General features: G+C 39.3%; 1 protein-coding gene across 3 annotated transcripts in view; it reads left to right on the top strand.

Annotated features, from left to right (window-relative positions):
• ESR1 (estrogen receptor 1) overlaps nt 1-21,376 on the top strand; it is a 263,932-nt gene that overhangs the window by 153,538 nt on the left and 89,018 nt on the right. For all 3 annotated transcript variants that reach the window (XM_060753574.2, XM_060753575.2, XM_060753577.2), the window contains exon 3: nt 3,803-3,993. In XM_060753574.2, the coding sequence (XP_060609557.2) occupies nt 3,803-3,993 (191 nt within the window). The remainder of the gene's footprint in view (nt 1-3,802; nt 3,994-21,376) is intronic.

Genomic DNA, 21,376 nt, shown 5'->3' with positions numbered 1-21,376 from the left:
TAAGTAGCAATGAAAATAATGTTATGGTTGGGGGTCACCACAACATGAGGAACTGTATTAAGGGGTCGCGGCATTACGAACGTTGAGAACCACTGTTATAGATGATCCAGCTAGCAGCCTGGCCACTGCATTTTGGACCATCCGAATCTTCTGGGTTGTTGTCTTTGGAAGGCCAGCATATAAGGCGTTGCAATAGTCCAACCTCGTGGTGACTGTTGCGTGGATTACTGTTGCCAGTGCTTCTACTGAAAGGTAGGATGCCAATTTCCTTGCCTGTCAAAGATGAATAAAGGCCTGCTTACTTATGGCAGTTATTTGGGCCTCCATCATCAGTGATGAGTCCAACACAACCCCAAGGCTTTTAACAGTAATAATAATAATAATAATAATAATAATAATAATAATAATAACAATAATAAGCAAATATCTGGTAGTGTGGTATAATTAGCTTCCCTTTACTGCCTTGCATTTTGGGGGTTATCTGTAGGGACATGTGCATGATGCCACCTCTCTTAATTCTACATACTTTCCACACAAGTATGACCTTCTCAGTGAAATCGTTGAAATAACCCCCAACCTATCATGTATAAATGGTAGAAACAATAGTTGTGGCTTTAATGCGAGGGTGTCAGTGACTCAGCTCTGGATTTTAATCCAGAGTTCAAAGGAGATATCCCAATGGCTGGCCACTATTGCCAAAATAGGTTCAGTATTTTGTTTAGTTCAGAGTCTTTAATCTTTAGTCTGAAACTCAGAATGGATTCATTATCACATGTACAGCATCGTGTTCCATATTTGGTGGGTTTGGAGACAAAAGTGAAAAACTTCTTAGTTAAAAAGACCTCACAACCTCTAAGGATGCCTGCCATAGATGCAGGTGAAACGTCAGGAGAGAATGCTTCTGGAACATGGCCATGCAGCCCAAAAAAGCTACAACAACCCAGTAAAAAAAGAAAAGAAAACATTGTATTTTATCAAAAAAAACCCTCTCTTTAGAAATCTCTACATCAGTATTTCTCAAGCTGTGTTCTTCCACAGCAGTGTTTCTGGAAGATGTTTTGGACTACATCTTCCAGAAATCCCAGGCAATTTACCAACTGTTAGGAATTGTGGGAGCTGAAGTCCAAAATATCTGGAGGAGCACAGTTAGAAAATGTCTGCCTCAGCATGACTTTATAGTCATTTACTTTATTGCTGTTGTGGCTTATGTAATTTTAATGTTTTAAATTGTATTATGATATTATGTATACTGTTTTGTTGGAAACCGCCTTGAGTCGCCGATAGGCCGAGAAAGGCAGTATACAAATACAGTAAACAAATAATAATAAATAAATAGTCAGCTTTTCTTGAAAGTTTACCACGGAATCTCATTGAAAGAACAAGACATTCCTAGGAAGGTGTTCTATCTAAAACATCGCTAGGTCTGTTTATCACAGAATTGCACTGGAGAACCTAACAATTCATAGGAGAACATTTTAAATCAAATTTGTGAATAATCATATCCAAAACCTGGAAAGATGGAGGGCTAGTTGTACAAGGACACACCAGTTGCCATTGTTTTTCTGTCTTATATTTCTGTTTCAGCAAGTATTCAAGTATATTTCCATATTCCATCCAAGGGGTAGCAAAGATCTAAAATCCAACATACATATAGAAGACTGAGACATTAGGGCAGAAACTTGCTTCTTAACGACTAATTCATAGTATGTAGCTGTTCTCTGTGTTTGAGATTGTCATGTTGGGAAAATGTTGCCTGGAAGACAAACCAAGGACTCAAGATGTTGGGATTAAGATGCTATGTAACTGAATAACCGAGAACTGGATTCACCTCCCCAGTAACATGGATCCACCAGGCCTCATTGTCCAAATCCCCCAAATATCTGGGATGAATACATTAGCACAGGACTATTTTAAATTCTTGATCACTTCCGCAATATTACTTTGAAGTAAAATCTTACTAAGCAGATTTTGCACTTTTAAGAGTAACATATTATACTCCAAGGATAAATGATAGGCAGTTTCTTTCAAGAAAATGTGGAACTGCCTGATAGAATTTTAAAGTTTTTTATATAGAGGATATTTCTTTCAATAATATAGCATTCTGTTCTTCCAAGCTGTGCCAATAAAACCCTATTTGAGGCAAAAATGAAGACTCATACATATTTAAATACAGTGTCTTTTCATTGTTTATATTTACACCATGATGTTAGGAAAGTTAATTGTATCTCTGGGGTGACACAATTTTATTTACCAACTTCGTAAATAAATTAAAAAACACAACTTTTTAGTACAAATGATGTAGCTTTGGCAAAAGAGGGATTAAGTGAAGTTTTAACATTAGATAATTAACCTACAGTCCTTGTCAGCTAATTATTTTGTGTTTAAATGGATGAATATATGTATGCAAACTTCAGAAAATTGAAAAAGTAGGCAGATGGTACCAATACAAGAAGGTAAAAAAGAATTCAAAATTACTAAAGCAATTTATATAATTTTAAAATCATATTAAAAATTTAAGAACAGTTCTGTGTTTGAGTTATTTTGTGATTGTGGAAGAAACTACAATATTTTGCAAGATCATGTGTTCTACTACCATATTTTAATGTTTACTAGATTGCTTATTGACCACAAGAGTCCCCAATCTGGTTTGATAAAAGCAAATTATAAATGTGATAAAATAATGTGTAGTTCCATAATGATGGATTCTATAGAGATGTTGAAATTAATTTTTTCATGACTTCTTTTTCTTTATTTTATACTAGCCATGGCCCAGTCTGTTTATATGTGTTTTGTGTTTCTATATATGTGTATATGTGTTTATATGTGTGTATATATATATGGTTTTGTGCATGCATTGTAATGTATTCTTTGGCTTTTTGCTTTTAAAGTCTCTTCTGCTGTGTTTTTCACTGTTTTTACGAGTGATGGTCACCCGTTGGCCTGATAGGTGTATTGTGTCCAAATTTGGTGTCAATTCGCCCAGTGGTTTTTGAGTTATATTAATCCCACAAATGAACATTACATTTTTATTTATATAGATAGATTTTACCTGTATTGTTATATTTCTAGGTTGCTTTTTCAAAGTCTCATTTAAAAAGACAACCATAACAGCAGTAAAATAGTAAAACTATCCATGGCCATTCAGTTTTCCTATACATAGCAGGTCCTGAAAGCTTTTGAAGGGGACAACTGAGGATTTTTTTTTTTAAAAAAAGAGAGAACATTTGCCTGGGAAAAGGTCACAGAAACCCAGTTATTCCAATGTCAGTTCTTGAACTATTGAATAAATAAATCAGTGTAAATCAGTATGTTTCCTATTTATTCCACAGCAACTTGGTAACTCCAGGTCAAAATGTGGGGTGTTTGTGAATCATCTACTTGGATAGAATCGACATGAACAATATTGACTACAGCAAATCAGAATTTTTGGAAGGATCGTCTATTGATTAGGAGAACAAATAGAACCATTTGATGAAGCACGAACAAACAAATCCCAGTGTTGGAAAAAGAAGGCTCTTCTTTACAATATCTAACAAAACTAACATGTGATATACTGTTGAAGCTAACAAGGAGCCAATCACAGTGTTTGACATCACTAACTGAGGGCTTTCTGAAATTACTGTTGGTTGTGAAACATAATAGAACTGCTCTGATTCTTCCAATAATTCAGCTTAGCTGTGAGCAAGCATTACATGACATTAAGGAAGTATTTAGCAAATACCTATTTTAAACCAGGAAGTGATTATAAGTTTTATCAACAGCATATTAGTGCCAAGATTATAACTGAATGTTCATCTTCCAGGCCAGGCTCAGATAACAGACGTCACAATGGCAGGGAGCGAATGGCCAGTACCAGTGAGAAGGGAAGTTTGCCCATGGAATCTACCAAGGAGACCCGCTACTGTGCCGTGTGCAATGACTACGCTTCAGGTTACCATTATGGTGTTTGGTCCTGTGAGGGTTGCAAAGCCTTCTTCAAAAGAAGTATTCAAGGTAATAATATTGCTGACAACCATTGATTGCCTCAGTACTTTTGTGTTGGTACTGTTGTTATTATAGCCATTTCGATACTCTGTGATCTAAGGGTGGGTTTAAAACACTTGCACATGAATTAAATGGCTAAGAAGCTGTCTCTATTGATTGTGAATTATGATGATGATGTTGACGACAACAACGATTATGATAGCATATTTCTTACCTACCCTTCCCATGGCTCAAGGTAGGGCACAACATTATTAAAAACAAATAAAAACATCCACATGAAATACACACATTAAAACAAATTTCTATAAAATACGCATACAGTGATATCTTGACTTAAGAGTTTAATTCGTTCTGTGACTATACAGTACTCATTCTAGCCTCCTTCCCTCTCTTGCTCTCCCCCCTCTCTCTTCATGAAGCCAAACATACTAGGAATAAAACCCACACAAAATCAACTAACCTAAAGTTCCTCAAAGCAGACAACAATCTTGCAAAGTGGACAAGAGCATGAAACATGAAGGCTTCTCCCTTAAAGCCCTAAAGCCTTGTACTCTCCCACTAGCACTGCTTCTCATGCTAGCTCTTAACTCAAAATGCTGCTCTTATGTCAAAGTGAAACCAGCTCTTAACTAAAAGCACTCTTCAGTTGGTACACTTTTAAGTAAAGGTTCCACTGTATTAAAAAACACAAAGATTAAAATACAATAAATCCAGGATGTGATTTCAAAATTCATTGTTAAAAATTGAGTGCGTAGGCCTGCCAGAACAGATGTCTTCAGTTGTGTTTTCAATTCTGACAGCTCATTTAGTGTCAGAGCTCTTCCAGCAGGACATTCCACAATCTTGGGGTGGCCAATGAAAAGGACTTCTGGATGACGGTTGCCAATCAGGTTCAGGTTGGCTTGAGTACTAGCCACCCCCAGAGGATCAACACCAGAGGATCTAAGTATTCGGGGAGGGTTGTATGGGAGAAAAAGATCCTGTACGTAATTTGAACCCAAACCATGTAAGGCTTTAAAGGTTAAAACCAACTAATTGGCAGCCAGTGCAATAACATTACTATAGGTGAAATATGCTCACTCCTAGATGTTCCTATAAGTAGTTTGGAGCTGTGTTTTGAACTAGTTGGAGCTTCTCAACTTGGTACAAAGGTAGCCCAATGTTGGTCAATCTTGAGATTACCAGTGCATGCACTACCATCTTTAGGTCCTCCAAATCTTGGAAGGGATGCAGCTAGCATATCAGCCAAAGCTAGTAGTAAACACTCCTGCCCATCACATCTATCTGGGCTGACATTTGGAGAGGGAGATCCAGGAGCACTCTCATGCTGATTACACAGTCTTCCAGAGTCAGTGTAACCTCATCCAGAATTGGTTGATACACCTCCACCCACAGATTAGGACCCTTGATGGCAAGCACCTCTGTCCTGTCTTGATTCAGTTTCTATTTGTTTTTCTTCATCCAGGCATTCATTCAGGGAAGACATACTATCCATAGCTGAGGCTGTTTTGAAGGCATGGAGAAATTTATTTGTGTGTCATCAGCATACTGATAGTACCTTGCCCCATGCCTCCAGGTGATTTCTCATAGTGGTTTCATGTAAATATTAAAAAGCATTGAGGATAAAATTGGCACCTTGTGGAATGTGATGCAAGAGCTCCTCTTTTGAGGAACAGCTACACCCAAACACCACCACTTGGAACTTGTCTGAGAGGTATGACTGGAACGACTGCAGCACAGTGCCTCTGAAAAGGAGTAGAGAAGCCTCTCTCCCTATATCTTCCTATAGTTCATTAATCACAGAACACATGCTAGTAATAAAAAAGATTGTGAGTGTATATTTGTAATTATATTAAGACCTGATGATTCTAATAGAGCTACTGGGATCATCACTTCTAATCAGAATTTCTAGTCACTATAAATATTCTCCCTCATAAGTTTGCACTTTCTTCATATATTTTCCTGTCAGAATTCACAGTTGTTTATAGTGGTCTATAAACAACTTTATAATGGAAGCTTGCATTATTTATAGGATATTATATTATATGTTTCTCCTGATAGGGAGGCAGCAGAGTGCACTGACTTGCTTCATGCTTACATAAAATCACTGATTTTAAGTTTTAAACTTCTAAACAACTTGAATCTTATATTAATCAGAAAGCATGTATATAATCAGGGGGTTTGCCAAGTCTTCTGTTGTGGAGCTGGGTCCCCAGAATTTTTCAGTCCACTACTGCTTGTGAAAGGTTTTTCTATGTTGGAGATATTCCATTTGAATTTAACAGGTGTGTATTGTTGGCTGTGCAACTGTTCAGAAATGGCATCCATATACCAACTCTGCCATGTGTCAACGTCTAAAGGAAAAATGGAAAGGAAGCAAGATGTTTACTTTAAAATTCAGGAATATTTTGTCATCCAAACATTTATAGTAACCAGACTCTCCTGAAAACAGGAATTTCCATGGAAATGTGTAAGGGATATGGCAGAGTCACATTAAGAGTGGTCATTTGGAAAAGTTATTATTGGGAAAGCACACATCAGATTTTAGTATTTTAAAGAGAAAAGTCTGGATTTTAGTACTGAATTTGGGGGGGGGGGGTAATCTGAAATCAACAAATTTAACAATCTCTCTATGTGTGTGTACCATTCTAAATATACTATCCATTAGTTTAAAGTCAACTGCACCTTGCTCAGAACTAGTTTTCTCTTAGACACAAGTCTACTCTGAGCAGTTCTACACAGCTCAGTAAAATGGACCAGAAACAGCATCTGAAATGCAAGCCAAACCTGGTTCAGTGCCTCTGAGCAGAGGCCCAACTGCCAGCCTGAGCCTTGTGCAGTCACCAAGATTGTCTCTGGCTGTCCATTCCCATCCCTTCCCTTTATATTGCTCTGGCTTCAGCAGTGACAGGGCAACCTACCTCATGCTGGGGACTTTTTCACCTTCCTTCTGTATGTTGAGACAGGAGCAGGGGAGCCTAGGGATGATTATTGTTGCTACCAATTTGAAAGGAACCAAATTTACCATCAAGTTAGAAGGGAGGCTGTTCAATCGCACCTCCTCCTTTATTAAGATAGTAATAACTTAGTAGTAATTACACTGTATGTATTGTAGCGTGACTGGAGATAAGAATATAGATCTATTTGGTCACTTTCCCCTGCGTTTCTGCCACCACGTGAGGTAAGTTATAATATTGTGAGAAATGGCACACTGGACGCAGAATTGATGGAGATGAGGCAGTCTTCAAACAAAAGTTAACAAGTTTATTGAGCACAAAGCGTGTGGTTGCAAGTTGTAACTTTTCTTATAGAACTCAGAATAATGCTTGGTTAGTTGAATGTTACACTCTTTCAGGTTATACAGTATCTTCCTGAGGTGAAGCACTTATTACAAAACAAAGTTTCAATACAGGGATGTCTCCCTTATCTGATCCTCCCCTGATCAGATACTTAATAAGCTTATTCTTTAGCCTTTCTTTAGACTAACGGAATACTGGTTATGTTTCCCTTGTCAGCCTCTCTAGCCTAAGAAACTTCCAGTAACTTAATCTGGCTTTCCAAAGCCTCAAAACTTTTCTTCACAATTCACTCTCTTTCAGCTATAACCTCCTAATCTTTCCTCTACCAATTCCTCACCCTCAAATCTTAACTCCTGACTGCTCACTCCTCTAAACCTAAACCCTAACTCATGACTGCTCACTCCTCTAAACCTAAACCCTAACTCCTGACTGTTCACTCCTCTAAACCTAAACCCTAACTGAACATTAACTGTCGTTTTTCAAACTCTCCCCTCTAAGCTCCTCCCACTTCTCTCTCTAGCCTACATCGTCTCCATGGCAACGCACTCCTCTGACTTAGGCCGCTCCAGCATTACTGCAGCCAATCTAAACACAAATACAGTTAAAATCATACAATTTATAATCAACTCCTGTACACTTGTGAAGGAAGTTGGGCTCCAAGTGAGTTACAAGGAGGAGGAAAGGAAACCCCCAGACATCATGAAGATCCTTGAGTTACTGCTGTAGTGACGTGGAGAGAAGGGGTGGGAAGGAACAGCTGGAGTGACATTTGTAGTTGTTACTACTTAGTGGGCGGACCTATCTCTGTCAGAAAAAATCTTATCATAAGTAAGCTTACAAATTCCTAGTCACATATGCTGTGTATTAGGGCTGGGCAACCACGGAAAAATTTGTTTCTAAACTCGATTCGTTTTTTGGGGTTGTTTGCGTTTCGATATTTAAAAGAATTCTGAAATGTTTCTTTAAAAAAGTTCGATATTTACGAAATTTCGTAAAATTACGAAACGAATACGAAACGAATACGAAACGAATACGAATCGATTCGTTAATGGCGGTCGCGACCGCGCAATATGCTAAAAAACATATGGGACAGGGGGAACTTCTGAAGCTTCCCTCTCCCTCTGTTGTTGACTGTTGGTGTGATATTTATATATTTTTTTCACTGATTAAACAAACAACAGCTATAAAACTTGCCCCAGACATGCGGAAATAATAACGAAACGATTTCGAAACGAATACGAAACGAATACGAAGCAATTACGAAACGAATTGAAAAATTCGTTTTGTTTTTTAGATACTCCTGAATGGTTCGTTATCGCTTCGTAACAAAAAAAAACAAACGAATTTTTAACGAATTACGAAATTACGAAATGAAACCGCCCAGCCCTACTGTGTATACGATATATAAGCCAACCACATATATGTCAAGGGCAGGCCTATAGGCTGAAATTATGATTTTGATATAACCTAAGGATAAACTGAGGGCCATTCCATGGAGAAAGGAAAGTACAGGCAGTCCACGCGTTGCAGGCATTCAATTTACAGATGATTCATAGCTAAGAAAACTTTGTATCTAGAAAAAGAGCAAGCAATCATAGTGTCAGTTTGAGGAAAATGGGATGTGTGCACATATTGCAAATAGTCTTTCAGACTATTCATATTCTCCGGAAAAATATCTGCTTTGAAGGTATTAAAAATCAACATAATTAAATATTGAGTTAACATTTTGTAACACTGAATTCAGTGGTGGTACATTAAATACCACAAGCTGTACAAAAACAGTTCATCTCGGTACAGGCAGTCCCCAAGTTACAAACATCTGACTTGCAAATAACTGAGAGTTAAGAATGGGTCTGAGACAACAGGAAGTTAAAGGAAATCTATCTCTAGGAAGGTAAATTCACTCTTGTGAGAGTTACCATGAGAAAAGGTGTCTCAATCGAAGCTTTATCACCAATTATTGTTTCTACAGCAAATCAAAATATTCAAAATCCTATTGTCACAGGGATAGAAAGTGAGGTGAAATCTTCTGAACAGAGGCACAGACAGCAAAAGAAACATGACCGGGGGTGTTAACCCTTCCCAATGCAATCCAAAATGTAAAACAACAACAACATATTTTTGATTGGAGTTACATTTTAAAAATGTACCTGTTTTAGCTTTCATATAAATTCAACTTAAGAACAAACCCACAGAACCTATCTTGCCCATAACCTGCGGGCTGCCTGTACCAATACTGGCTCAGAGGGCCATATGTCATTGGCAGCCACTGTAGTTTCTCTGCCCAAGCATTCAGAAAGGACAGAAGTGGTGCTATGATGGAGAGAATATAGTGTCTTGGTGCTTTTTTATGTTCTTGCCTTTTGCCAATTTCCTCAGAAAATTTATTTATTTATTTATAGCATTTCTACCCGGCCTTTCTCTACCCCAGAGGGGACTCAAGGCGGCTTACAAGTAGGCAACCATATGAAGCCATAAGATATGTACAATTACAACTATATAGAGTTATAAAATACATTAAAACAGTTTAAAAGCATATAAAACAATACATTAATAGTTAATCACATCATCTGGATGTAGTCCGGCCGTTCCAGTTAGTCAGTGCACATCAATTCCATATCTTTTTATTTCTCAAGTTCTCCAAACACTTGTTTACAAAGCCAGGTTGAATGAGATGGTTCTTTTTTTTATTTCTGTAGCCTTTGAAGTAACATATGGGGATGGACCCCCATGACAACTTGATGTGATCACACACAATTGTCTGCATTGGCCTTTGTCAAACACTGGAATCAGTGCCAACATTTAACAGTGCAAATTTGGCAGACTGTAAAGTGAAGTGTAATTTAACTCCTCTTCTGTCTGGGCAGCTCTTAACATCAGTACATTGAGGACTTACACTGAGCCAAGACAAAAATTATTCAGGCTTCATTATACTGCTGCAGCTCTTGAGTTCAGAGAAGCAATTGCATATACAACCAACACAAAAGCAAATCAACTTTTCCCATATCCCTTTAGTACATTTAAGAGCTGAACAATTTGAAATGCAGCAAAAGAATTTGGAATGAATATTTCATGAGGTTTCTTCATTTCCAATGTAGGGATTTTCTTTGCAGTCTACAGTTTTACCCATCACCGCTTCCAAACGTCAGGTTTGTGGCTGCAAGATGTTACTCCCATTACGTTGAGTAATCTTCCTTGCATGAAATCGGGGAATCTTGCTAAACAAACCATTATGTTATTTTTATGTAGCAAACTGATATACAGCTTTATTATACTTCAAAATGAATAGTACTCTTCTTTCTTCCACTCTTATTCCAACAAGAGATGAGGCGAGTCCTTCCTGCCCTCTAGGGATCTCTGGAAATTTTCCTATCTCTCTCTCTCTCTCTCTTGCTTCTGAAGGAGGGTCAGAAGATCAGAGACAAGTAACAACCACCACTTGACCATGTATACAAAGTTACATCACTGCACGTTGTCCCAACTCTTGGGTGGAATTCTTGATCTTCCTAGAGTGTTGAAAAAAGAGAGAAGAAAATCAGAAAAATTAAACAATAACATATGCTTTATGCAAATCTGAACAATTTTAGGGATATAGAGGGAACATCTGAAATCCATCTAAGGGGGAGATCTGTGTGTCTGTGACATTAAGAAGCTGAAAGACAGCCTGATGTATACTTCTTGAGGTGCTTTAATTCAAAAGGCATATGTTTAAACAAAAGCCCTCTTTGTTTACCAAAAGAAACAATTGCAGGCACACAGACTACTGAAATAAACCTCTAGTGACTAGCTATGATATTTCCCCATCTTGCTGCAAAGGGCAATACTTCGCCTCTTCACTTCTCCACAGCAAGAAAACATGTTTTGTGCTCAGTTAGTTTCAGTTTTGAAGTGTACAGTATCTTCAGTCAGTTAAAAAAACAGTGTTGATGATCTGGGATGTTTTAATACAGAGAAAACTGGAGCATAAAGAAATAGCTATGGGCACTTCAGAGGATCTCTAAGTGCTAAGACGTATATCATATAAGTTAGCCAGTGTGCAAAAATATGAGTTTGATAATTTCTAAAAATACTGAAATATAGTGTGAAAGGTACAGGACGAGCATCACTTAACGGAAATGCTTGAGACCAGAAGAAGTTCTCAAATTTTGGAATACTTGCATATACTCAATAAGATTTCTTGGTGATGGAACCCAACTCCAAATAGAAATTTACTGATGTTTCATAGTCTAAAGATGCTTTTATTCTCAACATTTAAAATAATTTCATGCATGAAGCCAAGTTTGGGTACATTGAACCATCAGAAGTCAAAAGTTCACTACCTCAGAACATACATGGGCAATTTCGGAGTATTTTTGATTTTGGAATTCTGGATAAGTGATATTCATCTTGTATAACAGAAGAGCATTTTCACAATAAATGATTAAATATTGCCATGGAAAGGGGTAACAAATGCAGCAAGTGCTTTGAGACTTCAATGTTTTTTTTTCTTGCCATACCTAGGACCAGAAGCAACTTATTGATATTGTTGATGTTTTTGATGATGTTTTTGGTTATTGCTAGATTGATATTTTAGATTGTGTCTTGAATTTTGAACCTTGTTCTTCTATGTTGTACACCGCTGTGTGTTGCCCCCGGGCTGAGAACAGTGGTATATAAGCAAAGTAAATAAATAAATAAATAAACTCCCCACCAGAACAGAATTCTTGCTTTCATCTCCAACCATGTCCTGAGCTCTGCCCTAATTTTTCTTTTGTGAGACAAGTACTCCACTAATTGTTCATGTTTGATTGATTAAATGTATGTCCTGCTTTCCTTCTAGGATGAGATCTAAGATGATTTACATTACCATAATTTACAAGATTAAGGCCCATTTACATTGATCATATAATACAGTTCCAAGATGGCTCGTTGCTTCAATGGGTGCAAAATACCCATTCGATACCGTCGACCACGGTATTCTTCTGGGACGCCTTGCAGAGATGGGCCTTGGGGGCACCGCTTTGCGGTGGCTCCAGTCATTTCTGGAGGGTCGCACCCAGAAGGTGTTATTGGGGGACTCCTGTTCAACACCACAGCCTTTGACCTGTGGTGTTCCTCAGGGCTCCATACTGTCCCCCATGCTGTTTAACATCTACATGAAGCCGCTGGGTGAGATCATCCGGAGTTTCGGGGTGCGGTGTCACCTGTACGCAGATGACGTCCAACTCTGTCACTCCTTCCCACCTGCTACTAAGGAGGCTGTCGAAGTCCTGAACCGGTGCCTGGCCGCTGTGACGGTCTGGATGAGGGCGAACAAACTGAAATTAAATCCAGACAAGACAGAGGTACTCCTGGTCAGTCGCAAGGCCGAACAGGGTATAGGGTTACAGCCTGTGCTGGACGGGGTCGCACTCCCCTTGAAGGCGCAGGTTCGCAGCTTGGGTGTGACCCTGGACTCATCGCTGAGCCTGGATCCCCAGGTTTCAGCGGTGACCAGGGGAGCATTTGCACAGCTTCGGCTCATGCGCCAGCTGCGCCCGTATCTTGGGAAGTCTGACTTGGCCACGGTGGTACACGCTTTGGTCACATCCCGCCTCGACTACTGCAACGCTCTCTACGTGGGGCTGCCCTTGAAGACGGCCCGGAAGCTCCAGCTAGTCCAGCGCGCGGCAGCCATGTTGTCAACCGGAGCGGGACGCAGGGAGCGCACAACGCCCTTGCTGTCCCAGCTCCACTGGCTGCCGATCAGCTACCGGGCCCAATTCAAGGTGCTGGTGCTAACCTACAAAGCCCTAAACGGTTCCGGCCCAAAATACCTTGAGTACCGCATCTCGGCCTACGAGCCCACGAGGACCTTGAGATCATCCGGGGAGGCCCTTCTCTCGGTCCCGCCTGCCTCACAGGCACGCTTGGCGGGGACTAGAGAGCGGGCCTTCTCGGTGGTGGCCCCCCGGCTGTGGAACTCCCTCCCTGCTGAAATTAGACAGGCGCCCTCCCTCATGGCCTTCCGTAAGGGCCTGAAAACCTGGCTCTTCGAAAAGGCCTTTAATTAAGTGCTGTGTTTTCGGAATGACCACCGGAATGGACTATGACGACGAGATTGATTATGACCCAAACAAGACGAAGCGGATTTTTAGTTGAATTAGTTGTGTGTTAGTAAGATGTGTGTTATGATCCTGATTTACTGTAACTGTTGTCTTTATGTTCTATGTTCTGTACACCGCCACGAGTCGCCTCCGGGCTGAGAGTGGCGGTTAACAAATGCAAATAATAAATAAATAAATAAATAAATAATAAAATGCATGCCACTGATGTGTCCAAAGCAAACAATATAACCCATTGAGCTGATCCCTGTGTATCCTAGAGAACTTGGTTCTGCAAAATGTGGAGCAGAAAATGTAGACATCTGCCCCTGGTCTAGCACAATAAAAATTCCTAAATGAAGGCTGCCCAAAATGCCCCAAAGACATGTCTGGGTAGTAAGAGGCTAGTTGACCCCATGGGAAGGGTAATTGTTTACTTCTGCTCCTATTTGTCACTTTGCTTTTTCACACCCCTATTGCCTCTGGAGCTCTGATGCACCCCTCTGAAGGGAGTGGAAAAACACCCATAAAGCAATTTGAGGCCAGGTCCCATAGCACATCAATTATCTTTCTGGTCTCAAAATGGTTCTGAGAATGGCAATCTAACATCCATGAATGAAATCTGCTTCCCCCAAACTGGCTCCAAGCTGCATTATAGTGTCAGTGTTGTAAAATCTTTTTTTTTACAAAAATAATGGTGATATTCTTTTTTAAAACCTTGAATGATAGAGTGCATCTACACTGTACAATATCTTTAGACTTCTCTGTGAAATAGTTCTTATACTTCATTAAAATATAATTCCCATGATTCCATAGCAATAACCCATAACAGTCAAAGTGGCTTCAAACTACATCAATTCTATAGTATAGATGTACTACATATCTCGTTGTACATAAATTTTAGTGTAGATGCCCCCATAGTTAACAAAAACCAATGTTTTAAACATTAATACAAATTGCAGATAAAAAAAATGCAAGACACTACTTCACACATACTACAATTATATAATTTAAATTTCAAATGCCTGCTTGGATAAAAAAAAGTATTTACCTACCAGCAGAAAGAGAGTGGAAGGAGTTTTAGAGCCTGGGAGCAGCAACAGAGAAGGCTCTCTTCCATGTCCCCATGACATGTGCCTATGAAACTGGTGGGACTGAGAAAGAGGTATGGTTTTTCAGGTAGCCTGGAACTAAGCCAGACTATCTGAAAGGTCAAAACATTACTGATGCATGAATAGAAGGCTGCCACTGGGGTTTTCCTGGAAACAAATAAATTTGCTCTCTTGCTGCGGGGAGACTATGAGTATACCTATCTCTAGCCAGCTTGTATAATAAGGTTCACTGGTTTTCCAAGCTTTTAAAAAATTATTGCTCTAGAGAGCTAACCACAGTGCTCTATATAGTCTGAGAGGATAATTTCAATTGTTATTTTTCTCTCTTCCCTCTTCTCTTCTCCGTCTTATTATGGAGTGTATTTGATAGTGGTATACTTACTATCTCTTCATAAACAGCCAGGAAGGTAAAAATACTCAGGTAGTTTTGTTTAGCACTCAGTTAAATCTCCTTTCTCTAAAAATTACTTGAGGAAAAGGTCTGTGGTAAATATTTTTGAACAATTATTCTTGCCTAAGTGCCACTTATGTTGAAACATAAATAGTAATGTCACTGTAGCTTTTTTCTCTCTCACTCTGAGCCACATGGAAAAAATAAAATCACATCTGTGGTTGGAGTGTTTTGAGGCTTTGCCCAGAAAAGCGGAGAAATACTTTTAAAACTGTCAGGATTCTCCAAGGATTCTGTAGAATGAAACAAAATTTATATTATAATTGTATTTTCTGCTGAAGACATGAAAAACATTCGCATTATCAAAACAAAAAAGCTTTCTATTCCCCCTCTCCCCATACAAAATAAGATTTTTTTCCTAGTAATAGTTTCACATTTTGGCTGGTATAAAAGACCTGGGATGTTTTCTGGAAAGAGAAAGCTCCCAGATTGTTCGGAATGCAATTTTGTGTTCTGTATCCCAAAGGTACCGGCTACTTTTTATAATGTATACAGAGATCTAGATTCAGAGATAGGAGTGTTAAAATTCCTCACCTGGGTTTTTGTGTGTTTTTCGGAATGTATGGCCATGTTCCAGAAGCATTCTCTCCGGATGCTTCACCTTCATCTATGGCAGGCATCTTCAGAGGTTGTGAGGTCTGTTGGAAACTAGTAAAATGGGGTTTATACATCTGTGGAATGTCCAGGGTGGGAGAAAGAACTCTTGTCTGGTTGAGGTAGGTGTGAATGTAGCAACTGACCACCTTGATTAGCATTTAATGGCCTAGCAGTTTTCAAGATCTGGCTTCTTACTGCCTGGGGGAATCCTTTGTTGGGAGGTGATTAATTGGCCCTGATTGTTTCTTGTCAAAGAATTGCCATCACTTATCTGGTGTAATGGGGCCATTCTGTTTTTGTTTCCGTATGAAGTGATGTCAAGGAGTGGGATTCTCTTCCTCTCTCACTTGAGGATATAATTTTTGGATGTAATGCCAAAGGTGTTCATGTTGAAGATGGTGCAACTCCTGTGAGAGAGCTGTTTTATGCAATAAAGCCCTTTAAATCAGGTTGGTTTGCTTTAAAAACGACATCCTTAAACATCTCTAGTTTAGGCATTGTTGTTGTTGTATACCTCAAGCCAACTCTGACTGAGGGAGAACCTGTCATAGTAGTTTTCTTGTCAAGATTTATTTACAGGAAACTTGCAATTGTCTACCTCTAAGGCTGAGAGGGTGTGGCCCATGCAATGCGTTTCTATGGTTGAAGCTTGGCCTTCTAAAGCAACCACCTCATCATACTTATGATGGCTGGTGGCGGCGATGCTTCGTTTTGCTGTGGGGCGTGGGGAATCTGGCACCCCATCCGCCACATCACCTGAATGCAAGGGAGGGCAATTATACGGGGGAGGCGTGAGCACTTGGCTTCCCCCTATAGACTCCCGTGTTGCTCTCCCGTGTTGCCTTGCCAGTGGCATGCACTGGTTCTGTCCTGCTCACCCATGGAGCTGGCACAATGTCATGTGACAGTAGCCGGATGACTCCGTGGGTGGACCTGGATTAAAATCATCGCATGCTGCTGATTTTAGCCAAATGTGATGAGGCCTAACACCAAAATCATGATCCTGCAATATCCCTTTAAAGGATTTCTTACTCATCATCACTAAGTATTGCCAGAGAAATTGTAATAGACCCCATGGTCTGTTTGGTTACTGTATGGAGTTGGGAATTAATGAGTTAAAAGTAAAACTTTTGGTATATTGCCCAGGGAAGGGGGATAATGAAAGCATAATCAAAGTAATGTTGGAGTACTGAGTACTGAGTAGCAGTTTGCATTTACGTTTTAAGGTTACTTTATAGTGTATTTTAGAAGTATTTCTTTTTCTTCCCATAAGGGGAAAAACAAATGGAATGAACAACTAATTTGAAATATCTTTACAGCTTCTGCTGATTTCCAATTCCTGCTGCTATAGATCTCTGAACTATTAGAGTCTGTTAACCTCTCATGGCTGGGAAACATTGAGCCTATGGGCTTTAAGCAGCATCCCAGGATACCCTGAAGCAGCTCCCTTGGTCTCTCTGCAGCTGCCAATACTCCTATTTTCCTTTTATTTGATCTTAGAAAACTCCTTGCACCATCTCAGGGCATGTGGGAAGCAGTTTCAGCCATATTGGTATTTTTTACAACATAGGAAGTAACCTGGCTTATGTTTTGAATTGTTGTCCTTAAGCAGGTTAGGGGAAACCCCAAAACATGGAGGAATTGCCTCACAATGTCACAATTTTTGTGGACCTTAGTATGTCTGTCTCTCAGGACATGAGAAGTTGTGTACAGCCATTGGACCCTTGTCAACCCTGATTGTTGACTGATGACTGTCTATATATATTTTCTAATCCTGCTGTGTGTATGACTACATGGCTTCGGGTTGCCTATTGACTTACAATGACCCAAAGAATTTTATAGGTCTTTCTTAGGCAATGATACTCAGAGGCAGTTTGCCAGTTTTGTGCTTTGAAATATCACATATGCTTACAGCTAAAAACAGGCATATAGGCTTCTAAAACATAGCTAAAATTTGCAAGCATGTCTGTTGGCTAATCTAGTATATTTTTTGTTATGCATGTGAAGAAATGATTTTTTTCTTGCATCTTAGGTTTATTTGTGCTTCTGTACATCTGAAAACTAGTCAGTAGTTCATAATAAGGTTATTTTAAAGCACTTGGGATAATTGGTCAATTAAACAAAATTTATGGAATTAATAACGTATTATAGGCTGGGTTGCTTCAGTTCTGAACTTTGACAATGTATTATATGAAGCAGAAGGGAGCCATTTGGGAACTAAGTATATGTGAAAGCCAATAAAGATTTTATTTTGCAGCTGGTGTAGGATTTAAATTTGATTTATTGAAGCATAAACTTTAAGACTTGTTTGATTCATTGATTCAAAAATATAAGGACTAAAAAGTACTGCACTATTAAATAGAGCAATTACATTGTCCTAGCCAGTTCACCTGTCTACTTTTCATATATATATATATATATATATATCAGAAGATTTTCAGCAGTTGTCTTACAGTCCTGATTTAAGTTTTGACTTCTGAGTTTCTCCAAATTTAACATTTCACAACCTGATTGATGGTATTAAATCTATGGCACATCTTCCAACTGTCCCAGGGCTTATATGGAGTAGATTAATGTGGGACATTTGTCTGTTGAAACTGCCCAAGCTTCAGCACACACCATGCATCCAGGAGGTTCATCCCATTCATGAACCACCCCCCTGTCCATGTGTCACCCTCTCTGCTCCTTGCTGGTCAGATAGCTCCCTGTGATTACATTAACATTGCATATTGCATATGCTGAGGTCATAACAGGTTGCCTGTGCAACCTGTTATGACCTCCTCCTTTTTTGCTGATCACGTGGATGCCCATTTTGACTTCAGCTGATGCAACAGACACTCACAGGGAGCTCTGACTTATGAGGAGCCACAGTGGTGACATGGGGACAACCCATCCAATTCCCTGTTCTTGTAGCCTGCATGTCAATGATGGATCAAGCCAGAAAGGACCCCATCCAGCAATGACAATCCTGTCCTGAAATGTGTCAGAAACCTGGTTTACTCATAAATTGGTTAACCAGTTAAAATCATGAGTAAACCAGATTTCAGGGGTTTGAACCCTTTTGGGGGGGGGGGTCAAATCCCCAAAATCCTTCCCGCCTCCTCGAACACCCTCCCCCTGGCTATGGCCCTGGGAACTTGCACTTGAGTGACTTTCCTCACTGATTCATTGGAAGACAAGATGACTAATTTCTTCTGGTTCTAGGCATACATTGGTTGTTTATTTAGAGTGCCCTATCTTAATATCTTGTCTAATTGATTAAAGCTTTGTCTTCCATTTGGAGCAGATGGTATATGTAACAGTATTTTATAGAGAAAATGCATAAAATATTTAGATTGCAAATGTCTTGATATCTTCAATGAACTTGCTGTTACAATAAATCTTTCTGAAATGCTGACACAATATTTTCTGTGAATTGGAAATAATTGAGGATAGATTACATGCACACACATACTTTTTATATCTAGTGCCTTGAAATAAAAGTAGAAGTTTCCCTGTCCCTCATTTTATAAGAATAAATACAACTTGTAAAACATGGAGGAATGAGAGAGTGCTGCCAATTCTTAGAGTTCCCCTTTGGCTAAGTGGAATATATAGCAATTAGTCAGAGCTCAATTGCATATAAGCTAACAGTACTTTATATCAGTATTGTTTCCAGGAAAGCCATTATACATAGATGAAAGAATATGCACAACCACAATTTCTTCTGAGCCATGACATGTTGCTGTTCATTTATAAAAGATATGCTTCACATGGGATTGAGCAATGCACTCACATGCTGGTTGAACTGAGGATAGTTACAATTATTATTATTAGTTGATCTTTCCATTCACAGTCAGCCTTCTATATCTCCGGATCCTTTATTCACAGATTCAACCACCCATGACTTGAAACTATTTTTTAAAAAATCTAAAAAATGCCATTCTTTATAATGGGAGTTATCCATGGATTTTGCTCCTTGAACCAAACTCCCATGGATCCCAAGGAGCCACTGTACTCTCTAAGGCAGTGGTGCTCAACCTGGGGTCCCCAGATGTTTTTGGCCTACAACTCCCAGAAATCCCAGCCAGTTTACCAGCTGTTAGGAGTTTTGGGAATTGAAGGCTAAAAACATCTGGGGACCCCAGGTTGAGAACCACTGCTCTAAGGCTATAGACAACTAACCATGCCCCTCCAGGATCCTTTAGATCAGTGGTTCTCAACCTTTGGTTCACCAGGTCTTTTAGCCTACAACTCCCAGAAATCCCAACCAGTTTACCAACTGTTAGGATTTCTGGGAGTTGAAGACCAAAACATGTGGGGACTCACGGTTGAGAACCACTGCTTTAGTTGAAGTGGACTGTATGATACTGTGACTTCTGAAGATACAATGCAAATAGTTTAGCATTACCATATTTTAAAGAAAACATTTGGACCATTTTTCTCTGTAGCATAGAGTCATACAGGTCTTGGTTGAATTGCCTACCATCATTTCCAAAAGCCCTATTCCCTGAAGGCATGCCCTCAAGTTTTTCCTGGTTTTTTCCTTAGAGAGATTGTATATATCAGTTAAAAGCCAATGTCTCACAAGAGTTGATATCTCAAAATAGTCTCATTTGTTCCAAAAGCAATTAAAACCATCATGGAATTGGGGCCTCAAATGCAGAGAAATAAAGATTTAATTGTGTGGTCATATGAACTTGAGATTCCCAGACCTGGTCAGTGGGAATCTCAAATTGAGTTTTGCTTCCTTCATTTGTTTGACTTGGTGGCTACAATTCTCAATTTCAGTTATGAATGAATAACCATATGCATTTAAAACTGAATTGTTCCTTCATATTCAATAGTGTAGGGAATACATAGCAATCATAATAGTCCCCGATTCTGGGCAGTGGCTCTGAGAACAATGGTGGTGGAAAGTGAGGTCCCTTCTCCTGTTGACTGGATTCAGCAATGTGATGATTCTGCTCTCTCCTGTGATAAATAGTATCCCTGTTGTAATTATTTCTAACAGCAGATATTGTTTGCAAGAGTGAAGTGGGAACGTCAGTTTGTTGTGTTGCAGGCAACTGGAGAACAGACCTCTATTCATCTCAGCAGCTGTTGTCTGGTAAGTTAGGATTGTGGAAGGATTGGGGCAGGAAATACTACTTAACTCTGCAACTGAGATCTGTATATAGCTAAGTAGTGCATGTTGATTTCTGGCCAGTGTTTTTAGGAGCATGAGGATGATATACACAGCTACAACTGTCTAAACATTGCTTTCAGAATGTGTAAGTCTAGCAGTGAAGGTTGGGTTGTGCATTCTGACCCATCTCCTCGCAAGCACCCTAATACCTTTCCTTCCCTTGTTTTATGGTAAGGCACCCTGAGATCCCTGACCCCTGCAGAGCAGCAAGTGGGTCCAATTGTACACATACCTCCTCCTCCTCCTCACAAAGTGACATTTGAGGATATGGGGTCAATACCTGATAAACACTGCAATTTATTGCATAACTTCAGAAGTGAAGGAAATGCTAGATTTCAGCTAGAGGTCAACATGGGTTACCCTAAATGTGTTGTTTGCATAATGCTGCTTTCCCATGTACTCTTGGAATATATAACTTCTTCCAAGAATACATGGGAAAGAAAAGTTTAAATCTTAATTACATGGGCACATACACACAAACACCCTCTTCACACTGCAAAATAGCAATAGGAAAAATATCACAATTTCCTGTTCACAAGGCCATTTTTGATAAAATTGCAACTAGTCTGAAAAAGGCTTAAACTCCACTATTCTCAATAGGCCATACTCTCATTTAAAAATGAGGCAATTGGTGTTATTTTTAATAAAACTTTCAATCCGATGTGCAGCTAGGAAATGCAAGCATGTAGGAACAGGATATCATT

This window comes from Anolis sagrei, chromosome 1, assembly GCF_037176765.1.
Source record: "Anolis sagrei isolate rAnoSag1 chromosome 1, rAnoSag1.mat, whole genome shotgun sequence".
Classification (NCBI taxonomy): Eukaryota; Metazoa; Chordata; class Lepidosauria; order Squamata; family Dactyloidae; genus Anolis; species Anolis sagrei.
Note: the sequence above shows the minus strand (reverse complement) of the source record. Positions and strands in the feature narration are given on the sequence as shown.